We start from the raw sequence: 25,469 nt of genomic DNA on the forward strand, positions 1-25,469 counted from the left end.
GCAACCGAAGAACTGTAGAGATGTAATAATCGCTAACCGACAGCAGGGTACCCTAAATTATAAACCAACAATGCTTGCAAGAAGATTCGATAGAACACTATTAGAAACAAGCGGTTTTCTAATGCAAACGCCGGTACACCTACAGTTACGCGCCTGTCGCTAAGCTAGATTACACAATGCAAAATGCCCTTTAGAATCTCCGATTAACTGTCCCTCGTCCCGGGCAAGGTTATAACTTCCATCCTAATAGTATCTGGACCAGAGCACGACTCCGGGTAGATGGGTCTACCAAGACCGCAGTTCGAAACAAGCCGCCTTGCTCAATGCCTTGCAAACTGTTGCTTGGCCAACGACTGTTACTGTTAGTGAACGTTGAATCTAGGTGGTAAGCAGTACTTACAAACGCACAATGGAATAACAATAGCTAGAGCCGTATCCCGCTCACATCTGTTTCGCCCTCGCTTCTGCCTCCAAGGAGAACGTTTCCTGTGGCCGGTGTCCTCTGGACTTATCCGCCTCGTTACTCTCCCAAGTGGTGCCAGCACTAATGCTGGCAGGAGAGCTGAGGACGTTGCGCGGCTGCGGGATTCTAGACTTAGAGCTGCTGGGCAACGGTCTCGAATACGCAGGAACCACCTTGGTCGACAGCGGCTCTTTGCCCTTGCCCTTGTTGCCAGCACTGAAGGCCAAATGGGAGCAGAACGGGCTGGACGGCTGTGGAACCTGTGGCCGGTAGGGTGACGGTCTGGAAGAGGTCGCTACCGCCCTTTTTAGCGGCGCCTCTTTGGCCTCCAGATTGCTTATTTTCCTGGAGCTGCCCGGAGGAGACGATCTAAAACCTTCTGAATCGAAGCTTGACAGAGGGGAAGACGCCGTCGACAGGTCGCATTCAATGAGAGTCGGCGCCTCGGTCTTGAGGGTCTCTGTAGAGACAGGGTCGGCATCACCAGCTGCTGCGGGTTCAGCCGATTCGAACTCCTCCTGAACGCTCATCGCTTCAGAGCGCTGGCTGGCAATGGCATGAGCATCAGGCAGCTCCAAACGATCAGGATGTCCGATCTCTTCCCAACCGCTGGCAAGCTGCCGCGCCAGGTGAGTTCCCCACTCTTCAGCCTTCTTAATCGCGTCAGCCTGCCACTTCTCATTGTACTTCTCCGCCGTCTCCTTGCACTGACGCAAAGCAGATTTTGCGGCAACCAGTGACGATTTCCCGGCTGCTTTGCCCAGGCGAAACCCAAATCTCCCAAAAGCTTCGAGAGCGTTCTTGCCCTCTCTTCCTGCCGCCTGCCATTCTTCTCGGAGACCTTCACCCGGTATCCCATTGACGGCCGTCTGATTGTCGGCGGCCTCCACCTGCAGTTGTCAGCATATATTCTGGTAGACAGCAAATTGACGTCTCTGTGGATCTGCATACCGGAGGAAGATCGAGAACGGTGTAGTCCTCTCCAGAATCGACATCATCATCGTCGACGTCGATGTTGTTGGCCATTTCGACGTACGGGTCGTCGGGGTGTACCGTAGATCTCATCATCTTGATCGCTCAGACCACGAAAGTCGAAGTAGATTCGAAATCTGCTATTCGCAACTGCGCGCATTAGAGAATTCTTTGAACATATCCCAAGGAAAATGAGGGGTATCCTCTTGGGATACGATCTATTGCGGGTGATTTGCCAAAGGCATGGCGAAAGCGTCAAGAACTTGGTAATGTGCGCCTTCTTCTTCACTGGTCGGATTTTGATGTTTAGCAAAGGAAATATGGTGACATACATGCGTTTACCCTCTCCTCTCGATGAGTAGTATGGTGACGTACGCGACCTTGCGCCGTGTTGTGGCTCCCACTGTTCTGTTGGCGACGGGACGCGAACGAGCGGAAATCGACCTCACAAAATGAGAGCGAGAAGTCGACGGAGGCGTCCTCGGACTTGAAAGAGGAGGTGTCCGGTTACCGTGGAGCTTGGTTGTGAAAGCAGCTGATGTACAGCGGATCCAACCCCAAATCTGGTGCGGTTTTCACTGGCCTCCAGCCTGCGACTTTCACTATATATGCTTTTCTCCTCTCCTCGATTACGCAACCAATGAAGTCCCTCTGATACCAACGAGCACCATCGGAAGCGCAGAGGCCCTCTTGGCGTCCGGTTGCCCTCGAGTATATATCGCGGTTTCTGGTGTTGAACCTAGAAACCCAACTCTTGCGCACAACCACAACCTCGCCCAAAAAACGACAACCACGTTTTGTGTGTGCCGAAAGGTTTACGTTGTCCCACTTCTCCACCGAATATATCTCAACTGCATCAATCACAAGCTTCGAGACTCGACGATGGCCCCATCCGATAGCGCGACCCCGCTAGTTGCGCGTTGCGGCGGTATGAAGGGCCGAACAGGATCTGCGAAGTCAACTCGCAAGCATGCACCAAAGGGGATGGATAGAACTTCGATTTCAGGTAGGTTCTCCGATCTAGTCGGTTGATCGCCATAGTTGGACAAGTGGTCAACTCAGTGATGCAGCGCTGATGCTAACTTCGCTATAGGAGCCGGGCCTATGACGTCCAGTGACACTGGACTCACCCAACCGCTGCCCATGACTGCCGACTCGAACACCCTTACTAACCGTATCGGTGGTCGTCCCAAACGCCAATCTCACGTCCGAGACGATGTTCCAGCGGGTCCTGGTCAACAGAAAAGCCCGGCGAAGACCAAGGCACAAGGTTCGTCGTCTACGTAGATCGATCTTAAAAATATGCTAATGTTATCCAGGCAATGATTACGCCCGCAATCGGTTGTTGATCGATTTTGAGGAGGCAGCTTTCCAAGGCGGGCTGGCAGAGAGTGAGCGCGCTATGAGCATTCTGAAAGACGTGCTCATGTACTACAACGTCTCTGTCAAGGCCGACGCCCCCTCGATGCCACATGTGATTGCTCCAACGGCAGCGGTAGCAGAAGCGGCAGACCAGGATCTCCCGTCTTCCGATATGGAGCCTGCAAGCAACGAGCTCTTCCATGAGTTCTGCACCTACCCCTCCGACTCCGACACGGACCCCTCTTCTCAGCCTGACGACAACGATGGAGTGATTACTGCATATGTCGCTGTTAACAAGGATAGACCCGTGAGCGTAGATGATCGTGTTGACGAGGATTGCGCCGCAGCACCGCCGGACGAATCCAAAACGAAGGACGTCGCCCCAACAACCATTGCCGCTGGTGACTCCGACGTTACTACGAAGGCACTGAAGTGCCTTTGTCGGGCACGAGTCGCCTCGGCACGTTCCGCATTAGCTGTTGACCGACCCTCAACGGTCTTTGCGCCGGCGCCTGCACTTCCTACTCCAACGGTCCCTGCCCATCATGCATCCCAGCTTGGTCCTCGTACCCAGGTCTCAACGGGCAAGGCCCCTTTCTTTACAGTACCACGGAATCTAACTGATTCCTTCTACCGCCCATCCGATGTGTTGGTTGACCATTTGCGGGGTGCTTCCACCGAGCCCCAAGCTGATACGCAACGGCCCATAGGGAAGCCGTCCTTCTTTGGCCCACCCCGGAATCTCAACGATTCATTCTATTGCCCGGATGATGACTTGGACATGCATATGCAGGCTTTGGAATCGAAGAAGCGGGCACAACCTGCAGCCATCAATCCTATCCTGACGACCGGAGTGGAACCGTCATACACCAGGGTACCACAAGGCGTGACGAACTCACTACGTTACCGGCCCAATGCGATGACCGCGCATACACAAGTCTCGGCATCCTCGAAGGCAATGCTCCCCACAATGGCGAGCAATCTCTTGCAATCTACCCGTAAAGCGCCGTACTTTACGGTACCCCGGAACGTAAATGATTCTTTTTACTGCCCACCGGATGTGATGGGTGATTATTTGAAGTCGTCAGGGTCACAGACGCCGGCGCCCACCCCATTGGCAAACCCACTCCTACGCAACGGAGCCCAATTTGGCGTGGCAACTGGTTCCGGCAACCGTGTGACCTTATCTTCTGGTACCAGGTACAGGATGCTCGTCAACCAACAGGGAGCCAGCATATCACCTGCCAGCGGCTTCGAAGCCAATATGGGACCAGTTTCTCGGGCTGCGCCCATGGAGGCCAACTCGCTCGCCCCTTATCACCTGCCGTCTCTTGACGTCTACGGGGATGCCACACTTCGCCTTCCCCTTCCCAACGACGTCGATCCACAATACCCGGCTGAGCTACAGGTGTTAATAGGCCGGCTCCGAGTCCAAGGCCGGTGGTGTTTGGAGAAGATTCGTCTCGTGACCCTTCAAGTTGGCCAGGCCAAGGGAGAAAGCCTTGATGAGATGGTGGAGGCGCATAAGAGGAGGGGCAGGCGCTACGTAAAATCCGTTCGAGAAGCTGAAGATAAACTCATCAAGGGATATCTAGAAGCGCGCTCCAAGCCCGTGAGCCAGGCCAGCCAACCTACTGGTGGGTATACCACGGCCTCACCCTTGGGCAAACGTGGACGTTCCTCCACCTCCGCAGCAGACGACGATGTGCAGCGTGGAGAAGCACGTCCTATCAAGCGCCCCCGCGATGAGGCCACCGAGCCTGTTGATGGGTTTCTCACCACTCCAGCACTGGGGAAGCGGGACCGTGCCTCCAGCCCGGCGGACGACCGCGATGAGCCTCCCAAAGAGCCGCGCCCTATCAAGCGTCCTCGCCAGCGGAAGAACTGAGCACGTGTCCGAATGGGACCATGACCACGTCGCAATACTACGAACGGAGAGTGCCCTACCATGGCGGAACGCGACGACGCCACGGATACATAAATGAGATTACGAACGACCATGACCCGTTGCCATCAATACGCCAACCTAGCGACGGGTATGCCCCGATTATCTTTGCATTGCACGGTTTCCTTTATTCTTCCAAGTCTTCAAGTCTCTTTTTCACGATGTAACATGAGCCTTTGCATCATTTCCATTGCTATTCTGGTTTGGGCGGCTAGGAGTCCTGTTTCTTTTGCTATGATACCCCCTGTTTGAAGGATGGAGTTTGATACCCCCTATGGAACGGATGGAGGTGGATGTCCCCTGTATAATAGGTGGAGTCGGCACGCCTTGCCTTACAGACGGAGGCAATGCCTCCTGTAAAGCAGGTCGAGGCCGACACCCCTTTTGTACTGATGGAGGTAACACCATGGCGTTAGGGAAGGGATGATACTTGGTTTGGCGATTAGAGAGATTACTACAAGAGGTTTGTGATACCCAGACTAAAATGGAGGAAATCAAAGTGGCTGCCTGTAGCGAATTTAAGTGATAATGAATGAATCTTCCAATCAAGCATAGACCTTGAAGCACTCCGTGAAGTAGACAACTTCATCAGATTTGAGAGTGGCGTCAGAGAAACTGTGGCGCACCGTGACTGTGGCTGTGCGCGCTAGTCGGACTTCAACGGTTCAGCATCAATGGATCAAATCTCCATCACAAATCTACTGCGAAGAGCTCTCACGGTGGATCCTCAAGCTCTGCATACTACAATTGTCTGATTGTATATTCTTTCCCAGTATCAGTAGACGAAGGTAGGAATCTTACTTCCTCACTCCCGATCGTCAATTCTCGTTCATTCAAAGTTGGCTTCACCTTGAGCACATCCTATCTTAATCCAACTTCGTTCCTTTCTTTTCTGCTCTCTTCTTTCCAACTTCATCGCGCCACCTGGGCAACCTGACCCACCATGGACTCCCCAACAATCACAACCAGCCACCCTCGCGCCGCCAACTCCATAAAGTCCACTCCGCCTTCCCGCTCGCCATCGGAAGGCACGACCCTCCAGGACACGCCCCCGAATATGGATACCGCGCGCCCGGCATCGCCATGTCCACCAGGAAACACCAACATCTCCACACGCGTCTACATCTATCCTCTGCCCTACCCGCTCCCGCCAAACACGCCTATCCCCTACTCCACCAGTCTCCCACACCGCAATCCGCTTCGGTTGCCGTACCCGCCTTCTGAACCCACCTCCACGCTCGTCCTCACGTCGCCGGCCTCCAACTTCGTCGACCTGCGCTTCTTCAAGCCAAGGCTTTTGGGCGAGCCGGAATTGCCCAACGAGACTTCTCCGACTGGTGAGGGGTCGGGGAGGATAGAGTGGGCGTTTGCGGGGCAGAGTGTGAGCGTGCCTTTTACGGGGAATGTGTATAAGATGCTTGGGGGTAGGGCGCCCGAGACTGAATCCGATGCTGGGACTGAGAATGCAGAAGCCGTTCCCGTTGGGGAAGAAAATGATGCGAACGATGCTATCAACGCCATGGACCCTCAATCGGAAGACGTTTCCTCATCATCCTCCCTATCCACCGCCAGCACCGTCGTTGCTGCCTCTCATGTACTGCACACCGCTCCCCTTCCCCACCCCCGTAAATCAACCTGGCAACACTGGCTCGACAGCCGGTACCCCCTGTTCTCCCCCTACATTCCCATCGACACGGGAGTCATGTACTCATTACCCAATCAGCCCGATCTCACGCTAGAAGTCGGTTCCGCGCCCTCCCCCTTCTCCGCCCATGGGCATATCAACTACGAAGAACTCTGGCGCGATGAACCTATCAAAGCGGTCGGGGAACGATGTAGAGACGCTGGCGGTGATGGGAAAAGGGTCGCTGTGACGTTAAGGACGGAAGAGCGTGGTGGGGAGGGAGCGAGAGGGTTGGTGGTAAGAGTGGGGCAGTTCGTACAGGGAATTATGAAGAGGGGCGAGAGGTTGAGTGTCGAGAGGTGGGAGTTTGTGGAGCAGAGGGAGGGGGTAAGCGGTCAACAGCAAGGCACTTTGCGTGGCGGGGAAGTATCGCAGGAAGATGCAGGGGAAGCACGAGAGGACAGGGAGGGTGGGGGAATGTGGACGCGGACGGCAAAGGTGGGCCCGGATTTTGTGCCGTGTCCCGTGGCGCAGAGGGAGCAGGACTTGTCGGTGTCAGGACAAATCGATGTTAATGGCTTGACATGGACTGTCGAGGAGCTTGTGGAGTGGTAATTGCGGGAGCGGCGACTCAATCTCCGGTATCGACGGGTCTCGCGAGGGATTTTCCATACCGCTTGCGCGGAGTTTCAGCAGGCGATCATCGAGAGTATTGTGCTTTCATATCACCGAGGCGGTTCTTACAGGGACATGGAACTTGAGTTATCAGCGGTATTCTGCGAGAAGGCAAATACGTTGGATTTCCCTGAGCATAGCAACACTCGGAGCACAATTGGGACGGCGAATGGTGGTGGCATTGTAGAACTAGATATCATTCACATGCTGCCTTCCCTGGCAGTGACCTAACCATTTGACGCCATCCATGCGAAAGTAGCCTTCACCAGGCCGTGGTAATCGCTTTTAATGCCCAATCAAGCCTTTTCCTGTCCTCTCTTTGATCGATCAGGGACACTTTATTTCTTCTTAGAAGCATCCTCCTCAGCCTTGGCAGCAGCGCGCTTAGCACGAGCACCCTGGTGGCGAGCCTCAGCGCGGGAGTCGCGAAGAACCCTGTACGCGTTCTCCGTAGCCTCGTAGTCGCCGATGGGGCCCTCCTCGAAGACGGGAACATTCTTGATGGGCAAGATGCTGGAGGTGGAGGAGACGACGTTCTCGCCCTTCTTGGCAGCCTTGACGTCCTCAGCAGAAGCGTCACCGCTCTTGGTTTTGCCGTTGCGACGAGGGAAGAGGATGAGGCGCTTCTTGTACTCCTGGAGGCGCTCCACGTTGGCCTTGAGGCTCTCCTCGGAGAGGTTCTGGCGGCGGGGGTCAACGGCGATACCGATGGTGGGTGCGAGCTTGCGGGGGATGCCAGCAGCCTTCAGCTCAGCGAGAGAGAAGCCACGGCCGGGGCGCACACGGCGGTTGTCTATGAGTGCTGTCAGCACCAGTCCCTTCGAATTGAGATATCGCACATACACTTGACGGTTGGGCATCGCACAACAGGTCGGAGCCGGTCAACGGGGCGAGGAGCGACGCGGGCGGCCTTCTCAACACGGGCATTCCTTCTGCGGGTCTTGCGGCCGGGCTAGTCGGTCGTTAACATCAGGTTTCGGGCGCCACTGCTCTCACAACAAGTGAGAGGGGAATTACCCTACCTGATCGAAGTGCGTCCGCACGCGGCGCTGCCTGCAACGTTGTCAGTAAAGTAAATCCGACGAAGTGGTGATGTGACTGACCAGTCCTTGTGGAAATGATTCTTAGGAATCTGCTGGTTGTGCTTGATCGCCATTTTGTTGACTATTCAACTATTAGTCTCCCGTCCAGCGGTAAGTTCCTTTTGGTCCGGCGTACCTTGACGATGGCAGACCTGGTGGTTAGTAACGTGCGGTTCGGCGGACCTGAGGTGTTGGACAATTTGAAGATGGTGTTTTCGCTTAACGTGCGGAGCGGAGAAACATAACACCGACATCAATCCTTGGCATCATCAACTTCCTCGACTACTTTTGGAAGACTACACTACACTCCACAACATAACACAACCTCTGTAATATCACGCGAGTGGTGATGACAAACGGTCCATTGTATCGCATTTATATTAGGCGGACACTGTACAAAGACCGCTTACTGCAGTTATAGGAGCAGAAACTCCCAACCAGATTCAAATCTTTTGTCCCGATCCTGCACAAATATTACACCAAGAAAGGTGAGACCCCCAAGGCAATGGCACTCTCTCGGAGTCCTTGATCTCGCACTTCTTACGTTTTCCCATAGGCCGACCCACTAATTATTAAAGACGCTATGATCAATCTCTCACAACTCCACCGATACCCAGTCCAACCCCTTGATCCACCCTTCCTCTCTTCGTGGGGCTGCCATGGTGGTCGGCAGGTGATGGCAAGCGTCTCTTTTCATACTCGCCAGGTTTTCTCGCGATGTTTCCCTTCTTGACATGGCCATAAATTTTACTCTGGACGAGTTGCGATTGCGTATACGATTGCGATGGTGGTGGTGCCTGCGTTGATGGCGGGACAGCGCGACGAAGCATGCTGGTGGCCATCTGACTGGCTTGTGATTCGGGGACTTCCTCGTCCTCGTGTTCGGTAAAGGCTTCCTCATCATCCACACTAGATGCAGTGATAGTCGAATTGCTGCTGTCACGGCGAGCAAGACCAGGCTTCTGCAGGTAGTGGGCAGGTGGTGCAGACTGGGGAATGTTATTGAGAGAGAAGACTGGAGGAGTCTGAGGTTGCACATGGGCCGTTCTGCGGTTTGGCGTCTGAGGAAGGGAGGACATGGACTGCGCTCCTCTGGAATGACCGAACCGTGATCGGGGCGCATGCGTCCTATTGGGAGTCGAAGGGGCTGTCGCAGTCTCCTGACTCAGCATCTTATCTGCAAGCAGCAACGCCTCGAAATTGTTTTGCCCTCGACTAGCTTCCCCACCTCTTTGGGCAGTCGCGCGATGGGTGCGACTTCGGGGTGTGCCATGATGGGGGGTGCCTATGACTGATCGTGGCGAACTCTGCTCGTTCATCTGTTCAAGAAAAGGTAGAAGCGGAGCAATGTGGTCCCGGTTGGCACGAATTCGGCTTTTCAACCGATTATTTTCTTCCATCAGACTGGCCAGCTCACCCTCCCTATGCTCGATCACGCGTTTCTGCTGCTCCACCAGGTCCCGATACCTCTCGTTCTCGTTTTGCAACACCTGGCACGTCCGGTTTAGCTCAGAAATCATGAGAGCATTGGCCGGGTTGACCGGAGGATCCTGTAGACTTTGGACAGGGGATGCCACTGCATTGCGTCGCCTTTCCTCAGCTTGCTGCAGGACATCAATCTCTCGTTGAGCCATAGCAAGCTCAACAGCCATCCGGCTGGCGGCCTCCTGGCTCTCCATCACGGCCATGTTGTATTGAAGCTTATAATGAGCAGCTGACAGTCGGATATCTCTCAAGGCGGCCGTCAAGTCAGTGACCATAACCCGGAGTTCGTCTGCGGAGGCATCATTGATTTGCTCAGGAGAATAGAGGGGTCCGGCCGAATCTGCGAGGATGGAGGCCTGGCTGAAAAGCTTCGTGGTCGGAGGAGGGGACGTCAGCTGCGGTGTGGGAGGTGTGGGAGTCCGGGCAGTAGTGCTTCGAACAGTAGGAAGCTGGGAGGACGGAGGGGGAGTCATTGAGGAAGCGGGCGGAGGGACAGGAGATGCGAATTTAGCTTGATTTGAAGGCCCGGGAGAAGCAGATCTGGAGACGGGCCGGTCGTCAGGAGTTCCTGGCCTAGATATTTCCGTCGAAGGCATGAGCGAGTCCTGGGATAGCCTGGGTAAAGATGCCTGCTGCTCCATTATGCCTGGATGTTGACGGTCCAAGCCTCGAACGACACGTCAGATCCGTAGTCGAGTTACAGATCTGGGATTGTTTGCGCGCTGTCGACCTGTCGTGGGAAAAGGTTGGTTTACAACCGCCGATGGCTACTGACTCTGTGGACAGGAGATGTGCGCGAGCCTGGGGAGCGTGGGAGGTTAGGGTACTGTATGAGAAGCGGGGGTGTGCGAAGAGCGCGTCGATGCGCGTCGAGTGGGTGTGCGTCGCGGACGCAATGCGACCAGTGCTGCAGGGAAGCGCAGGAAACAAAGAGTTGGAGTGCGACGTGGCCGGCGGGCGATGGGTGATTGATGCAGAGCGCAGATGTGGAGAGGAGAGGCTGGGGATGCGGCGTTGAGGCGGGCGGGCGCTTGGCGGGCGGGTGGTCCCTGAGCGTGTTAGCGTCGTAAACATCCCTCTCCCTGTCCGAGCAACGCGAACACGGGGGGCAACGAACACACCGGGGCACCCGCCGGAGATTCCCAATCACGCTGAATTTGAGATGGGCTTCAGTGTTGCCGTTGCGAGTCTATTTTCTGGCATTCAATCGTCAACATAGGCACAATCCGCGAATTCGGCGCAACCTGGCCTCAGCCAAAACCAACACTCACTCTTCGCGGTGATGGAGCGGCCCCAGTCCTCCATCCCCGTGCGGAGCTCTGGGATCCCCAGGCCAGCTTCACGGTTGCCAGTGCCCAAGCCCGCCGGTGCTAAATCTCAGCTCCGGTCTACATCATCCACGGAACAGCTGCGCAAGAAACCGTCTCTCAATTCCATTGGCAGACCGACACCGACTTCCTCCACCTCCACGCTGCAGAAAAAGCCCTCACGAACATCCCTCGCTCGCCCTACCTCATCCTCCACCACTGGTGCAGCGGGTGTGGGATCAATCCCAACATCTACCGTTACCAGGAATGGTCCTAGCGACACCCAAGTACGGGCACCGACGAAACCCGCGTCCGAAAGACCCCATGGACGAAATGTGCCACCGTCGTCAAGACATGCATCTCATTCTTCTTCGATCACACAGAGTACAGAAAAGGACGGGGATGGGCTGGGAGATTTGGATGTATTGCAGGAGGATGCGGTAGGCGCTGGACTGGCGAGGGGTGACAACCCATCCACTCCGATATCAAAAAGACCCCCTCCATCATTGGCCGACCGGACCATGGAAAGCCTGGCCTTTGTTCAGACGTCTTCGCCAGCAGGAAAGAGTAGACGGACATCAACTTTCTTCGCTACAGACAAGTCAATGCCGCCACCTAGGCGTCCTGCAGGGAGCATAGCCGAAGGGCAACGGCCGCGCTCGAGTGACGGTACTCCGCGTGGGCCATTGACACCCCGTAGGACCGCTGCTATTGGGCCGGGCGGAGCAATGACGACTCCAGGCAAAAGAAGTGTCAGTGAAACAACTCCTACAACCACTCCAGGTAGGACACCATCCATGGTGCGGCAGCTCTCGCAAATAAGGAGAAACCCCAACTCCCAATCGCCGAGTATCATAAGCGTCTCTAAAACGAAAACTCTCAAAAGCAAGCCTTCCCTAGATGGAACTTTTGGCGCAGCAATATCGCCGCCGGGAACTGCTGTTACTGTATCTCCCTCGCCCCGTCGCGCAAATGGGGCTCCTATTGGCAGTCCGGACAACGTTCGGAGCGTGTCCAATTCCTCCGCCGCGTTTCGTGAACAGATCGCGAAGGCCAAGGCAGCGCGTCTTGCAAAACCATCGTCAGAACATACAGCAGAGGCATCCAAGAAGACGTCTAACTCTTCTGCTGCGCTGCGGGAACAGATCACCAAGGCAAAGGAAGCTGCCCGACGGGCTCATACGGCCAATCGCATTGGTAGAACAACACCGCTCAAGGAAGTACCTGCTGTCACCCAGAACGATTTCGGAATTGAGCCGGACCCTGCTGAAATCGCCGAGTTCGACTTCGGCTTGGAAGACCCTTTCAATCAACGTTCCAAAGGGAGCAAATCTTTGCTTCGAAAGCGTATCGACGCAGCACGTGTTGGTGGCAAGCTCAACATTGCTGCCATGGGCCTGAAGGAGATTCCGGACGAAGTGTTGACGATGTACAAGTACGACCCAAATGATGACAGCGTTGCGTGGGGAGAAGCTGTTGACCTCATCACGATCATCGCGGCCGACAATGAGCTTGCTACGCTTCCAGATCGAATGTTTCCTGATGTAGACATGGACCTCGAGGCTTTGATGGACTCGGATGAGGATGGGCCTCAATTTGGAGGTGTGCAAAGCCTAGATTTTCACGGTAATCATCTCCTCCAACTACCGTCTGGGCTGAGGCGCCTCACACAACTGACGAAGCTCAACCTCGTAAGTGATCTTGACATATATCAGTATGGAAGCTAACGGTACCAAAGTCCCGTAACCAGCTTCCTATTGCGACTTTTGAGCTGATAACCCAGATCATCACACTGCGGGAACTAAAACTTGCCGACAATGTGCTGCAGGGAGCGCTACCCGCAAGCTTAGGTGCTCTGACCCAGCTAGAAGTTCTGGAATTGCAGGGAAATAAGATCACCAGTCTTCCCGCAGAGATAGGGGAACTCGTACACCTTCGAACTTTGAACGTGGCGAACAACGACTTAAGGGAACTGCCATCGGAGCTCTTCACCTCCGTCCCGCTGATCGAGCTAATGGCAAGCAAGAATGCTTTGAGCGGAGCGCTCTTTACTGTCGAGAGTATCCCCACATTACAGCACCTACACCTTGCGCACAACTCCATCTCGTCTCTTTGCAGCGGTGAAACACTCGACCTCCCGGCCTTGAAGACTCTGGATCTTTCCGCGAACCGGTTGACTGCGCTGCCCGACATGACGCCCTGGACAAGTCTCGACCAGCTCTTGGTTGGAGAGAACAAGCTGGAAGCGCTTCCGACAGGATTCGTGACTTTGAAGCACCTTCGCACGGCTGATTTTACTGCAAACAATATACACAAGCTCGACGAACAAGTGGCACTTATGGACCGGTTGGAATCTCTAACGCTGGCTGCCAATCCGCTTTGTGAACGAAAGTTCCTTACCATGAACACAGAAGATCTCAAACGGGACCTCCTTTCTCGTCTTGAGGTTGATGTCACTAACACTGCGGAGAGCGAGTGTGTCGCTGTCGACGACCCACCCCCCAATAATGGTTGGGTATTGAGACCATCCGGGATATTGGACCTATCGTTCCAGAACCTCACTGATATTGACGAACAAATGCTCATTGAGTTTGCAAAGGCCAATGATATACGTCAGATATCCCTGCAGCAAAACTACTTCCAGTTTATCCCTGCTGTCTTCTCACAACTCGATCACCTTTCAGTTTTAGACCTCTCCAAGAACAACATTGAGGAGCCTTTTCAGAAGAGCATTGAATTTCCGAAGCTGCGAGAGTTACGGCTCACCGGTAACAAGATGCAGTCACTCGAGTCCATGACGACTTACCTTTCGGCGCCTCTGCTCCAGCATCTCGACGTCTCGAATAACCATATTTCCGGTGCCCTCCCCTCTCTGGTCACCAGTTTTCCAGGCTTGACTGTCCTCCTTGCTTCTAACAATGCAATCACGGAGGTGCAGGCAGATTCGCTCAAAGGTCTCAAGATAGCAAATCTGAGCAACAACGAGATCTCCCGTTTGGACCCTGAGATTGGCCTTTTGTCTGGCAGTCTGACGAGCTTTGAAGTCGAGGGCAATACATTCCGGGTGCCAAACTACGCTGTGTTGAGGAAAGGCACAGAAGCCGTGCTGGCGTGGTTGAGGGATAAAATTCCCGCGCCCGTGGAAGCGTCCGAAGGGGTCGATACGGAGGAGTTTTAGTTCGTGATAGACTGGGCAGGGAATTCCTTCTTCACTGTATATTGTGGCGTGCGTTTGTAAGACTTTAATCGGTATGTATATTGTTCGGATAATACATATAGGCTCAGTCCTATTGCCGTGGCTATTCCTTTTCCTTGGGGTGCAAGAAATGGAATTGTACATTGGATTTAAACTTTCTCCTCTCTCACTGCTGTCCCGTCTCCGCTGCATAATTAATGATCCAGATGGCCCGTACCTGAATGAAGTGGAAGCAAAGAATCAATACTCGTCAGCTACACATGTTGCCAATACCTGTTTAACCCGCTTCTGAAACACTCAAATTCCTCTAGCTTCCAGTGCCCTATTCAATGTGTTGGAAAATCGCGACACGTGCGTAGGGCTGAGCATGGTATAATGCTCACCACCCACTTCATGAAATCTGGGCGAGGTCCGGCAGAAGTCCTCCCACTTGCTGAGATGATTCTCGATCCAATCTGCCCTAGACGATGCCGCTACCCTCAACGGAATTGCGTGGAACACGTCTATTGAGCTAATCATCCCAGAAGCTTCATAGTCAACTGCCATGTTCTGTAGCCCATATGCAACGTCCGTCCATTTGGTGAGCTTTTGCTCGTCCATCCCCAGTTCTGCCAGTCTATTGGCATCGGAGATGTTCAAGAGTCTCTGCAAAGCTTGTCTGCGATCTAGACGTCGCAGTTCGCCTTCGATAGATTCAGCATACTCGTCGGTTACCAAGTCCAGGAAACAGGCCAAATAAAGGAGACACACGTTCCACGTCAACTGTCGCATTCGTGTTTTGATATGTGGTGGCAGATTGAAGCTCCCGAAGAAGGGTACCTCTGCACCACGGCTTTCGAGGACTTTGACGATCTCAAAGGCTAGCATGGTTCCGTAGCTATAACCTGCAATTGCATATGGCCCCTTTGCTTGATGACTCGTAATGGCAGTACAGTAAGTGTCCACTGCTTCGCCGATATTCGCGAACAGCGGTCCATCATCGAACCCCCGCGCTCGCAGTGCATACACTGGCCTATCATCCATATGATTCGCGAGACCGAGAAAGACAAGAACCTCGCCAATGCCAGGGTGAACGAGCCAAAGCGGGGTCTTATTTCCTCCACGTCGAAGTGTCACAACGGGGTTATATTTTGTGGACGACTGTAGGTCAGCGATGGCCGCAGCAAGTGACCTAGCCGTTGGATTATTGATGAGAGCGCTGATGGCGATGTCGATGTCTAGTCGGCTGTCCAATTGGCGTTTGAGTCGAATAAGATCCACAGAAGTGATTCCGACTTCGAAAATGCACTCGTCTACTCCGATATCATCGCAACGGTCGCCAAATGCAGTACGGAAATCTTCAAGCAGCATAAGCTCGGTTTTATTTGGGACAACGTTTGAGGAGGGGAATTCTACCCCACTGAGAGTCTCGTGATAAGCCTTGATATCTTGGTCGAAAATACCGCCTTCAAAAAGGGATCGCATTTTCGCTCTCGATATCTTTCCTAAAGTCGTCACTGGGAGTAGCATTTCACTAGACAGGGCGAATGTAAAAGGTGTTGCCCCTGAAATAAGGACTGAAGTTTGTCGAATGATGGCGTTGATTTTGTGAGCATCATTCGGATTAGTTGGAAAGTTCTGAGGTACATATGCGACGGTAATCTGCTCAGTGCGAGTCCGTGATGATGTTGACGGGAAGCAGATAACACGGCGCACAAGACACTCGAGAGACTTCTCGAGTGACGACTGTAGATCCGCTGGGCTGATCTTGACACCATTTATGTTCATGACGTCCTTGGTTCTTCCGACCATGTTCAGGTGACCCCCCGAGTCGATGAAGGCCCGATCGCCGGTTCGGAACCACCCATCCTGAGTGAAGGCAGCGGCGGTTGACACGTCATCATTGAAGTATCCATCAAAAACCACTGCACCGCGTACCTCCAGATCTCCAGTCTCGTTGATCACCGCACAAAATGATTCGCTACAACTGTCCGGTCGCGTAATCCGCATCTCAATGCCCTCTATGCAAGTGCCCACAGAGGCAACTGCATATCCATTTTGTAAGTCATGTTGAGGACAATTGACGTTGTATATAGCTCCCCCGCAAATCTCTGTCATTCCGAATCCCGGGGAGAGCACATTTGTTGGAGCACCAAATCTTGATAAGAGTGAAGATATTTCACGGCAGATGTCGATATTATTTGCTTCCCCACCGGACACCAACCACTTGAGGTTGCTGAAGTCCCACTTCTGTGGAGTCTTCACGTCTGGCGAAGACAGCAGTTGTGCCAGGAAAAAGTTCGGCGCGAAAGTGCGAGATACCTCATGCAGGCTCAGCAGATCCAGGAAAAGCCTCGGAGAACAGAGGAGATCTGAAGCGTGAACATGGATCTGGTCAACGCCATGGTACAGTGCATGAAGGTGTAGCTCCGTCAAGGCCGCCACGTGATCCATTCCTGTGAAGTTCAAGAAGGGTGTGTCTAGTCCGAGACCTCGCACTGACGCCTTCCCAGCAAGTGCAGCGAGGATTTGGCTATGCCGCAGTCGTACCGCTTTCGCATTGCCCGTGCTTCCTGAAGTGAGCATCAGCGCGGCCAGGCCTTCAGCGTCGGTGCCAGTCGTTTGCCCTCCCATTGAGTCCGAATTTGGAAGGTGCAGTCCGAATTTCAAATCTCGTGTAGTGTAGAGCTTTATGCCATGATCACCAGCGAATGATGGGATGAATTTGGTAGAGGTGATACATATCGGCGAGCCCAAAAGTGAGGAGAGCGACTGGAGATGCTTTATTCGGTGTTCGGCGACATTGCTCAAGGGAGGCGTTGGTACCGGTACCCCGTTTGCTAGGAGTATCGCCCAGAACCATAGAATATTCTCCCAATGACTGTCAAAATGCAGTAGGACAGGACGACCGGGGGCAAACTCTTTTAGTTGTGCAACCCTCTCACTTTTTTCTTTGGCCTGGCCCAAAAACTCTCTGTAACTAACCAGCGTTGGTGCAGTTGTGATTGAGGATCCCAATGGGTAAAATATAAGGCCGCGAGATGGGTCTCCCTGGGCAGCCTTGCGGAGGAGCTCGGGAAGTGTATGACAACGCATATTGATGCTTGACGTGGGTATCTCGGACAGTCCTATTTGCTACAGCGAGAGAGGAAGTTGTTTGAAATACCTGTGCGCAAATAGTTGTTTCTCCCGAATTCAAACGAGGTTCCGTCACCGTGCATATTTCAAAGTTCGAAGGTCAACACCATATTCAATTCACAGCATTCACACGGAGGGGCAGAGCAAATGAGCTGCTTCGGATAAAGTTAATGAGGTCATACAAACGGCCCCGGCCATCCCTCTATTCACATGTGGGACTCACCGACTACCTCACCGATTTGGCCTCATCCTCGAGCGTGAATGTGGAGAAAAATTGTGCAGGATTGGATGCTAATTGATAGGCAATAAACTCGAGACAGCTCTTGACCGGAAGAGATAGTCCTTCGGAGCTGCGAAGGGAGCGGTGTGGTTCTAATGACCAAAACATGTTTGATGATGTCTCAGTGACTAACTGGGCGTGCCCGGTTCCCCTAAACTTTTAAGGCGCTGCTAAACGCCGCGATAATTGCGAATGCATGTCCCGGAGCTTGAGATACTGCATATCACAATTATCTCACAACAGTCGCTCTTCTTGATGTGCATTCATTGGACACGCTCTGTGGAACGGGGAACAAACTGGGCAACCGAAGCCGGCAAACAGGGCATTGTTGTCATTCAGGGAAACTGTAGCTTACTTCCTTTCAAAGCGGAAACGGAAATTGTTTAGCTATCTATCTATTCATTCACTTTAGTAAAAAATCTTCACTTTTAGTAATTTCAGGCTCGGGCAGGAGATGTTCCCTTCACAATCCGACTTCCGCATGAACCTTTGGAAATTGTCCTTTCCCACATGAGCCCCTGACTTCAGTCGTCAATTTCGCAGTGAGCTCCGGGGTCTCACTCTTATCTGCGCCCCCACGGGAGGCAGTATCATATTCAATAGCGCTTTCCTCTCCGGTACTGGTTCTACAACCTCAACATCATAATTTTGTACGAGATGTGCAAGTGCTTGTTTCATAATCTGCGATGCAAGCCAACGGCCAGGACACGCGTGCCTGCCATACCCATAAGTCAAGAAAGACTCATCAAGGTCCACGCTCAATTTCTGGGACCTGGAGCCGCCAGTGGCATCGCATGGCCCTTCGAAAGCTCTGGAGAACCGAAAAGCGTCAAACTCGGAGGCATTGCAGTATCGGGATTCGTCGTAATGAATAGGCTGGCACGGAACACCTATGCGGACACCGCTCGGAATTCGTATACCATTGTTTAGATCCAGTTCGGTGCCCGGTGCAACTTCCCTGAAAAGTGCGATGATTCCAAACATCGACGTTCTCATGGACTCCCTTATTGTTGAGTCGACGCGGTAGAGTTGGTCGATGGCAGTTTTGGTAAGTAGACCGTTGTGTAAGGCGGCGCTCTTGTCGCATTCAGCTCGGAGTCCAGCAAGGAAATCATCCCTGTTGGCGCTGCTGTATAAGTCCAAAATACAGTTCGAAAAGGTGAAAGTGGTTGTGAAAATTGAGACTAGATTGAGAATCAGCAGCCTCTCAGCCACCTTGCCAGGGACAGTCTGCTTTGGTCCGGCCTTTGCACAGCGCTGAATCAACCATTGTAGCACATCGTTCTATTCCAAATCAGCTTAAGACACGTTGTGAAGTGTCACAACTGATGGCATCTCACCGGCATATCATCGCTGCCACGCTGGAGCATGTCGAGTCTTTCCTGGACGAACGGGATCAGGATCTTCTTGCATTTGTAGAGCGACCACTGCGCAGGCAGTGCTATCAAATGCCCTAATACGGGCTGCAATATCGGAGGAAGTGCAGTGATGACGGTCGCACAGCCGTACACATTCGTGGCATAAACGCGTGTCTGTTCCAGCAAGGTCTCATCCCGACATAAGGGGAGTCCCACGAACGCCCGGTTGCCAGCGCGTGCGATAACCTTAGTGCAAACGTCCCACAGATTAACTGTGGCCCAATCTGAGGAGCGTCCGCAGTAGTCCCGAAATCCAGCAGCCAACTCTTCGTCAGTCATACGTACGAAGTGCCCAACGTCCTTCGAAAGTTGATTGCGCACAACATCGTAATGAAGCATGCTTCCCCACACCTCCGGATCCCCCATGGTGTAGCGGGGTTGGTGCGACTCGAGCTGAACGTGAAAGGCTTGAAGTTCGTTCTCCGATTTGTTCAGGACATTCAGGTGTGACGGTGGTAGTACGACGATAGCCCCGCATCCAGTGCTCGGAGCGACGAATACCAAGTTGCGGAGTGAGAATCTCTGATAGCCCTCAAACGCATAAGTCGCGGATCGTGTAACGGACCAGAAGATTGCGCGCAACCAGGCATCGTCTTGTACGCCCACAGCAGGTATGCGTAGCGTGTGCCAGAAGTGTGCAGCACGTCGGTTATACTGCCGCGTCCAAAAATATAAGGTTGTGTAAATGAAAAAGAGCGGTAACAATAATCCGGAAACAATAGTGATGGAAGCCATGTTGAAGTTGACCTTCGAAAGCGAGTATTCGATGACCTTCACCGCGGTGCGTCTTTATCTGCTCCTTGGGCCCTACGCCGCCCCCTGCGCCTTGGACTCGAGAGATATCAGATGGCTTCTGGCAAGAGGACGGTGAGGTAATTAGCTGCCCAGGTGTAGACATTACGAAAGTCACAATCATGAATCACATGGATAATCGGGCACCCTAAGGCAGGGCTAGATCAATGTGCGACATAAGCCCTCAAGACACGGGAAGTTCCCTGCTTCTACTCTGAGATTCGATCGAGGCAACGACTATTCACAAGAAGTCTTCGGGGATAGGGCTGTCTGTAGTGCACGTAATTCTTGTGAAGGCGGGAGGGGACACTGTGACCTGAGCGGCCACATACATGAACCTCAAAGCGAACTACCACAACGCACCCAACGAAGCTCTTCCTCACTTTTGCAACACAACTCAGCTCGCTACCATGAAGAACGCCTTGGATTACATTCAGCAGCTGGCTGCAGGTTCTAATAGGACCCAGCGGCGGGAGTTAATGGCTGCATTACACAACCTTGCTTTCTCACTGGAAGACGCCCATGATACTGTCAATAGGATAGGATATCTACACCTGCAGACTGCGGCTGTCAAGATCGGCTTCGATCTTGGATTGTTCAGGTTGCTTGTCAAGGAGGAAGGTACCCTGACACTGAGCGATATCAGTCAGATTACGAAAGCAGATCCGGTCTTTCTAGGTACATGTACAGCAAAAGGGCTCCGTGAGCAGAAGGGCTAACCTATTAGCGCGCTATCTACGATATCTTGCTGCTGTCGATGTGATCGCAGAAGTCGGTCCAGATCGTTACACGGCCACCAACATCACGCGGAACCTGGCCCAACCAGTGGCTGAGGCTGGTATCTCCCATTGGTGAGTCTATCCCAAACCTCAGCTTACACGATCTGACACACGATAAGCTTCGAAACCATCGGTCCCGAGTACCAGGCGTTGCCACGTTACATGAAGAAAACGGGCTACATGAACCCAAGCGACGAAATGCATACCGTATGTCAGGAAGCGTGGAACACCAAGCTCCACCAGTTCGCTTGGTTCAAAGACCACCCTGAGAACCTCAAGTTCTTCAACGATTACATGGCTCACCGCCGTGAGGCTGAAGTATCATGGCTCTCGGTGTATCCTGTCCTTGAGCAGACTAAGGACTGGGATCCTGCCAAACCTGTATATGTTAACATTGGCGGCGGGGTCGGCCACCAATGTGCCCAGTTCAAAAAGAAGTATCCAGATGTGCCAGGCCAGGTTATTCTTCAGGACTTGCCGCACACCATTGAGAATGCACTGACGACCCCTGGGGTCGAGAATATAGCCCACGATTTCTTCCAGGAACAGCTTGTCAAAGGTAAATTGCTCTGACTACTGTCACAATGAAGGCATTACTCACTACGTCTCAGGTGCGAAGTTTTACTTCACCCGCGGAGTTTGCCATAACCATCCTGACAACAAAGTCAAACTACTTCTCCGCAACATCATGTCCGCAATGTCCCCAGAGTCAATTATCTTACTTGACGAGTGGGTCTTACCGGAGACGGGAGTAAGCGAATATGCTGCTTGCATGGATCTTACCATGATGGCCGCGTTTGCTGCGATGGAGCGTTCCGAGTCCCAGTGGCGCAAGATCTTCGATGAGGTCGGTCTGAAACTTGTTAAAATCTATTCGTACAACCCGGAGAATTACGAGTGCGTTATGGACTTGCGCTTGCCATAACATGCTACTTGTACAGCACGGAGAATTACGATTGCGTGCTTGATTTGCGCTTGCCGCAACAGTATCGGAATGAGATCGGGTATGAGATGGTTTGTGCTGTGACACCTGAACGTGGTTTGTTTAAGCGATGTAGGGGATCATCTCTTGGATTGAATGGTATTATCAGTACACAGGAGATCAATCCGTGAAATTGAAAGGATGTCAATGTAATTTAAATGGAACAAGTGAAGAAGTCGTAACAAAGGAATACCCTCCAGAATTCATCAGAAGTCCGAGAACCTCTTTGACATGGTATATGTCCCACTCCCAACGCCGCAAGGATTCCCATTTGAATATCTCTTTCTCCGAGGTTTTCTGTGCGTATCTCATCTCCCGACGTTATCAATCATAGGACACTTCATACTCATCAGCTCGATGAATAGCTCCAGGGCCCGGTTCAGTTAAATGTCGAGTGCTTTCCGTGTCGGGTTCCTTAGCAGAGGCTCGTGCTGTCTCCAACGAATTGCTATATGGGTCGCGCTTGCGTGAATGCAATTCCACATCCGTATTAGTTGCCGTACTGGTCCCGGCTTGAGAATTCTTGCTCCCAGTAAATCTCGAGAGTGTTGATCTGATTGATTTCCAAACGGGAATTTCGAGTCGCATGAGCACACGCAATGGTGGGACGCAACCCAAGCTAATGACGAGGCCTTGTTCGACGGCGGACCAGAGGACTGATACGCTGGCTTTGTATTGCGCTTCTGGGTCGAGTGCGTTAGACTGGGAGGTGACTGTCTTCATGACGGATGCCATCATGGTGAAGATTGAGAGGCCCAATAGGGTGATGAGGCCGAGTTTTTGATGTGTTGGCATGTTCAGTCGCCAGATGATCATAACAGGGAACAATACATATGCCAGATCCGAGAATGTGAACAAGGCTTTCAGAGCATTAGCAAGGAAGCAGAGAAGATTTGGAACCACTTACACTGGCCAACAATTGCGGTAATTCGCTGAATGTCTGGATCCCAGCGTCTTGCTGGAATCGTAGGGTTCCAAAGCCCTTCAACCGGGTCTACTTGAAGCCATACAAACAGGATAATGAGGATCCCACAAATAGTTTGTAGGGTAGTGAAGGATATCAAGAAGTACCTCAACCATCGATGCATTCCAAACAGGCGCATCAGTAATACGGCGATAGACACCCTGGCCACAGTAGACGTAAGAATCGCAGGAGTAGAGGAGATCCACATCCACTTGAGTATTTCGATAAGCTGGTTGATAGTGAGGTTCTGATCTCGCTTCCCTAGACCATGGGTGTATCCAACGGTGATACAGGCCTGAAAAGCCACTTGAAGGATCTGTGGACGTCGATAAGCAAGCGTGATATAGGACAATGGAGAGTACATACGCCCGCAAGCACCATCAGCCAGTCATCGCTGCCTGTGCTGTGTGTGATTCGTGCTCTAACATACATTCGCAGAGCAATGAACCCGATGCAGAGCGATGTGAGCACCCACGATATCGCCATAATCATAGAGCCACGGCCTGGATCACTTGGGTCCATTGTGACGGACGGTTGGTGGCTGCTCCCTGAGGTTGGATCAGACATGGCTTTCTACTCGTATGAGACACCGACAATTTAATAAGAGATTGGGATGTGTCTTGCAAAAGGTAGTGGGAGATTTGGTCCGCAATTGTACTAGCTAACGGATCACAATGCTTAGACTCCTCGAGCCGAAGATTCCTTTGTCCGATTATCTAAAACAGCGGTGGCTGATGGAGACTCCGAAAGACCGGCCGATCGTTACCACATCTCCGGACCGTGAGTACCATAATGCGTCCCACAAGTGTGTCGAGATGTGTGACAAACCCCAAATAAATGGCGACACACTGCGGTGGCACCCGCTGTATCTGTCATGAACGGTAACATGGCATCACCCCAACCCTCATGTTCTCCATCCGAGTCTGGGAGGTGAGAGGATGGGGAGCCGCTACATTCCGGACAGTTCTCGCCTACGTTTTTGACCCTTGCGGTTACTCTCCTTCAAGTCCCACGTACTTTCCAAATACGCTCCCGTTGGCGACGGATCGTGCCAAAATAGGAAAGTTACACCTGTGCGACGCAACTCGTGGTGTGTAGCTCAATTTGCGAGGGACCCTTAAACTTAGGGAGACGCCTCGAAACCGGCCTTTTGCGTTTGTTCCATGCATATGGTCAACCTCATCCTTTGTCCCGCGGCGTGATCGCTTCCCCCTGATACTGGGCGCGCCACAAACCACGACAATGCTTCAATCGGTCAAAACCAGCTTGGGACCGCTTTCTTCAGATTCAAGAACTAATCTGCCAATCCGTCACCTCAACATGGAACCCTTAACTCGAGCATCATCTCTAGTTCTGCTCTTAGTCTGTTGGGCCATCGGACTCGGGATTTACCGCCTATTCTTTCACCCTCTGGCAAAGTTTCCGGGACCTAAGTTAGCCGCAGCCACGCGGCTCTATGAGGCTTACTACGATGTTGCAAAGAACGGGCAATACACCTTCAAAATTGCGCAGCTGCACTCAAAGTACGGACCGATTGTCCGCATTAGCCCTCACGAACTACACATCAATGACCCTAGTTTCTACGAAAAGCTCTACCGTCAAGATGGACGCTGGGACAAGTATTCCTGGAGTTACGATGCCTTCTCCGCTCCCTACTCTTCAATCTGCACCGCGGACCACGAGCTACATAAACGACGTAGAGCGGCTGTGAGCCCCTTCTTTTCAAGAGCGCAAGTTTCAAAGCGACAGCATATCATCAAAGCCGCGGTAGACAAGTTGTGCGCCCGCATTTCTGAATATGCGGATTCGGGATTCGCGATGAACTTAGGGACTGCTATTAGCGCCCTTACTGGAGATGTGGCCACCGTGTACATCGTCGGCAAGAGCTACAACAATCTTGACCGTCAAGATTTCAACATGGCGATGACGAATGTACTTCGAAGCTCTGGGGCTATTTGGCGCGTTACCAAGCATATCCGTTGGCTAGGACCTACTTTGAAAGCTCTTCCAATGTCGTTCATTGAAAAGTGCGGGGATGACGGGGCCAGAGCATTTCTGGCCTTTCTAAAGGTCTGCAGTGCTTGATTCGTGAGCTATTGTACTTGATGTTGAGGAGGCTGACATAGCTTTTCAGGAGGTAACGCAGATCACAAAGGACAATATCTCGAGCCACGTCTCCAAAGAGTTGGATGCAAGTGAAGATCGTACCCTAATACACTGCATATCGCGATCCCATCTCCCTCTGAAAGAAAAGTCCTTTGACCGCATTAACGACGAAGTTAGCACGATTATGGGTGCCGCGCTTGAAACGACGGCGCAGACGCTGCGGGTGATACTTTACTACATCTACACGGATAAAGAGATACTACACAAGTTGAGGGCAGAACTATCAAGCGCAAGTCTAACACAGGCTGACGGTCTTTATTTGAGAGAGCTCGAGCAGCTGCCATACTTAACGGCAGTGCTAATGGAAGGCCTCCGTCTTAGCCCCGGCCTTGCCACGCGCATGGCTAGGATTGCTCCTGATAGGTCCATATATTACGAACAATGGAAAATCCCTGCCGGAACACCAGTAGGGATGACCACACTGTTGATACACACGGATGAGCGTGCGTATTCTCAACCTAAGCGCTTCGATCCAGAAAGGTGGATGGACCCAAACGCCAGGAAGAAAGCCGATAAGACATTTGCTCCGTTCTCAAGAGGGACAAGGATATGTCTTGGTATGCAGTACGTGGCGTTGCGTCCGACTTTTTCTTTGTTCTTCGGTACTAACCTTGACACTAGTCTGGCTTGGGCTGAACTCTACATGACAACCGCAGCGCTCGTGCAGCGCTTCGACTTTGTACTGGAAGGCGCCGGCCCGAAGGATGTGGAGTGTGTTTCTGATCAATTCATCATCGGGACCGAAGATCAAAGCGGCATAAAGGCCTTTGTGTCGGAACACGAGGCGCAACGTTGACAGGATAATGCTTGGGGAAGTGTTACCACCTCACGCCGCGGTGCAGCAGGATTTTACAAGGCGC

General features: G+C 52.6%; 11 protein-coding genes across 11 annotated transcripts; 5 read left to right on the top strand and 6 right to left on the bottom strand.

Moving 5' to 3' along the window:
* Positions 1-11: 11 nt before the first annotated feature.
* On the bottom strand, positions 12-1,531 carry EI97DRAFT_477937 (uncharacterized protein; the record flags this gene model as incomplete). Its single annotated transcript, XM_033801971.1, has 2 exons — positions 12-1,353; positions 1,415-1,531. 2 exons carry the CDS (start codon positions 1,529-1,531, stop codon positions 442-444), a joined length of 1,029 nt encoding a protein of 342 aa, XP_033657759.1. The 3' UTR covers positions 12-441.
* Positions 1,532-1,889: 358 nt separating this feature from the next.
* On the top strand, positions 1,890-4,792 carry EI97DRAFT_115035 (uncharacterized protein). The gene is made up of 3 exons (XM_033792996.1): positions 1,890-2,441; positions 2,529-2,705; positions 2,755-4,792. The coding sequence occupies exons 1-3, from the start codon at positions 2,318-2,320 to the stop codon at positions 4,683-4,685; spliced, it is 2,232 nt and encodes a 743-aa protein (XP_033657760.1). The 5' UTR covers positions 1,890-2,317; the 3' UTR covers positions 4,686-4,792.
* Positions 4,793-5,442: 650 nt separating this feature from the next.
* EI97DRAFT_429978 (uncharacterized protein) lies at positions 5,443-7,289 on the top strand. The gene has a single exon (XM_033797570.1). The coding sequence runs from the start codon at positions 5,686-5,688 to the stop codon at positions 6,979-6,981; it is 1,296 nt and encodes a 431-aa protein (XP_033657761.1). The 5' UTR covers positions 5,443-5,685; the 3' UTR covers positions 6,982-7,289.
* EI97DRAFT_429979 (60S ribosomal protein L13) lies at positions 7,201-8,205 on the bottom strand. Its single transcript, XM_033797571.1, has 4 exons — positions 8,145-8,205; positions 8,064-8,094; positions 7,885-7,993; positions 7,201-7,834 (listed from the first exon to the last, which is right to left on the bottom strand). Exons 1-4 carry the CDS (start codon positions 8,195-8,197, stop codon positions 7,380-7,382), a joined length of 648 nt encoding a protein of 215 aa, XP_033657762.1. The 5' UTR covers positions 8,198-8,205; the 3' UTR covers positions 7,201-7,379.
* Positions 8,206-8,709: 504 nt separating this feature from the next.
* Positions 8,710-10,582, bottom strand: EI97DRAFT_429981 (uncharacterized protein; the record flags this gene model as incomplete). Its single annotated transcript, XM_033797572.1, has 1 exon — positions 8,710-10,582. Exon 1 carries the CDS (start codon positions 10,247-10,249, stop codon positions 8,711-8,713), a length of 1,539 nt encoding a protein of 512 aa, XP_033657763.1. The 5' UTR covers positions 10,250-10,582.
* A 117-nt stretch (positions 10,583-10,699) lies between these two features.
* EI97DRAFT_429982 (L domain-like protein) lies at positions 10,700-14,302 on the top strand. Its single transcript, XM_033797573.1, has 2 exons — positions 10,700-12,606; positions 12,654-14,302. The coding sequence occupies exons 1-2, from the start codon at positions 10,891-10,893 to the stop codon at positions 14,091-14,093; spliced, it is 3,156 nt and encodes a 1,051-aa protein (XP_033657764.1). The 5' UTR covers positions 10,700-10,890; the 3' UTR covers positions 14,094-14,302.
* A 106-nt stretch (positions 14,303-14,408) lies between these two features.
* On the bottom strand, positions 14,409-17,281 carry EI97DRAFT_477944 (acetyl-CoA synthetase-like protein; the record flags this gene model as incomplete). The annotated part of the gene is made up of 1 exon (XM_033801972.1): positions 14,409-17,281. The coding sequence occupies exon 1, from the start codon at positions 17,184-17,186 to the stop codon at positions 14,409-14,411; it is 2,778 nt and encodes a 925-aa protein (XP_033657765.1). The 5' UTR covers positions 17,187-17,281.
* Positions 17,282-18,039: 758 nt separating this feature from the next.
* EI97DRAFT_477947 (cytochrome P450) lies at positions 18,040-19,661 on the bottom strand (the record flags this gene model as incomplete). Its single annotated transcript, XM_033801973.1, has 2 exons — positions 18,040-18,792; positions 18,849-19,661. 2 exons carry the CDS (start codon positions 19,659-19,661, stop codon positions 18,040-18,042), a joined length of 1,566 nt encoding a protein of 521 aa, XP_033657766.1.
* Positions 19,662-20,128: 467 nt separating this feature from the next.
* Positions 20,129-21,422, top strand: EI97DRAFT_369053 (S-adenosyl-L-methionine-dependent methyltransferase; the record flags this gene model as incomplete). Its single annotated transcript, XM_033795165.1, has 4 exons — positions 20,129-20,396; positions 20,446-20,569; positions 20,617-21,056; positions 21,109-21,422. The coding sequence occupies 4 exons, from the start codon at positions 20,129-20,131 to the stop codon at positions 21,420-21,422; spliced, it is 1,146 nt and encodes a 381-aa protein (XP_033657767.1).
* Positions 21,423-21,803: 381 nt separating this feature from the next.
* On the bottom strand, positions 21,804-22,965 carry EI97DRAFT_455140 (uncharacterized protein; the record flags this gene model as incomplete). Its single annotated transcript, XM_033800615.1, has 3 exons — positions 21,804-22,339; positions 22,387-22,759; positions 22,810-22,965. The coding sequence occupies 3 exons, from the start codon at positions 22,963-22,965 to the stop codon at positions 21,804-21,806; spliced, it is 1,065 nt and encodes a 354-aa protein (XP_033657768.1).
* Positions 22,966-23,349: 384 nt separating this feature from the next.
* Positions 23,350-25,405, top strand: EI97DRAFT_447794 (cytochrome P450; the record flags this gene model as incomplete). The annotated part of the gene is made up of 4 exons (XM_033800118.1): positions 23,350-23,533; positions 23,807-24,513; positions 24,578-25,173; positions 25,231-25,405. The coding sequence occupies 4 exons, from the start codon at positions 23,350-23,352 to the stop codon at positions 25,403-25,405; spliced, it is 1,662 nt and encodes a 553-aa protein (XP_033657769.1).
* Positions 25,406-25,469: the final 64 nt, after the last annotated feature.

This window comes from Westerdykella ornata (assembly GCF_010094085.1).
Source record: "Westerdykella ornata strain CBS 379.55 unplaced genomic scaffold EI97scaffold_2, whole genome shotgun sequence".
In the NCBI taxonomy this organism is placed as follows: Eukaryota; Fungi; Ascomycota; class Dothideomycetes; order Pleosporales; family Sporormiaceae; genus Westerdykella; species Westerdykella ornata.

What these genes read in the sequence shown, in the direction of transcription:
- EI97DRAFT_115035 (XM_033792996.1), top strand. Translation starts at nt 2,318, where the DNA reads ATGGCCCCATCCGATAGCGCGACCCCGCTAGTTGCGCGTTGCGGCGGT. An exon ending in GGATAGAACTTCGATTTCAG is followed by an intron (nt 2,442 to 2,528) that starts GTAGGTTCTCCG and finishes ACTTCGCTATAG; the next exon opens with GAGCCGGGCCTATGACGTCC. An exon ending in GGCGAAGACCAAGGCACAAG is followed by an intron (nt 2,706 to 2,754) that starts GTTCGTCGTCTA and finishes AATGTTATCCAG; the next exon opens with GCAATGATTACGCCCGCAAT.
- EI97DRAFT_429978 (XM_033797570.1), top strand. Translation starts at nt 5,686, where the DNA reads ATGGACTCCCCAACAATCACAACCAGCCACCCTCGCGCCGCCAACTCC.
- EI97DRAFT_429979 (XM_033797571.1), bottom strand. Translation starts at nt 8,197, where the DNA reads ATGGCGATCAAGCACAACCAGCAGATTCCTAAGAATCATTTCCACAAG. An exon ending in TGCGGACGCACTTCGATCAG is followed by an intron (nt 7,994 to 8,063) that starts GTAGGGTAATTC and finishes ACGACCGACTAG; the next exon opens with CCCGGCCGCAAGACCCGCAG. An exon ending in GCGATGCCCAACCGTCAAGT is followed by an intron (nt 7,835 to 7,884) that starts GTATGTGCGATA and finishes CAGCACTCATAG; the next exon opens with ACAACCGCCGTGTGCGCCCC.
- EI97DRAFT_429982 (XM_033797573.1), top strand. Translation starts at nt 10,891, where the DNA reads ATGGAGCGGCCCCAGTCCTCCATCCCCGTGCGGAGCTCTGGGATCCCC. An exon ending in AACTGACGAAGCTCAACCTC is followed by an intron (nt 12,607 to 12,653) that starts GTAAGTGATCTT and finishes ACGGTACCAAAG; the next exon opens with TCCCGTAACCAGCTTCCTAT.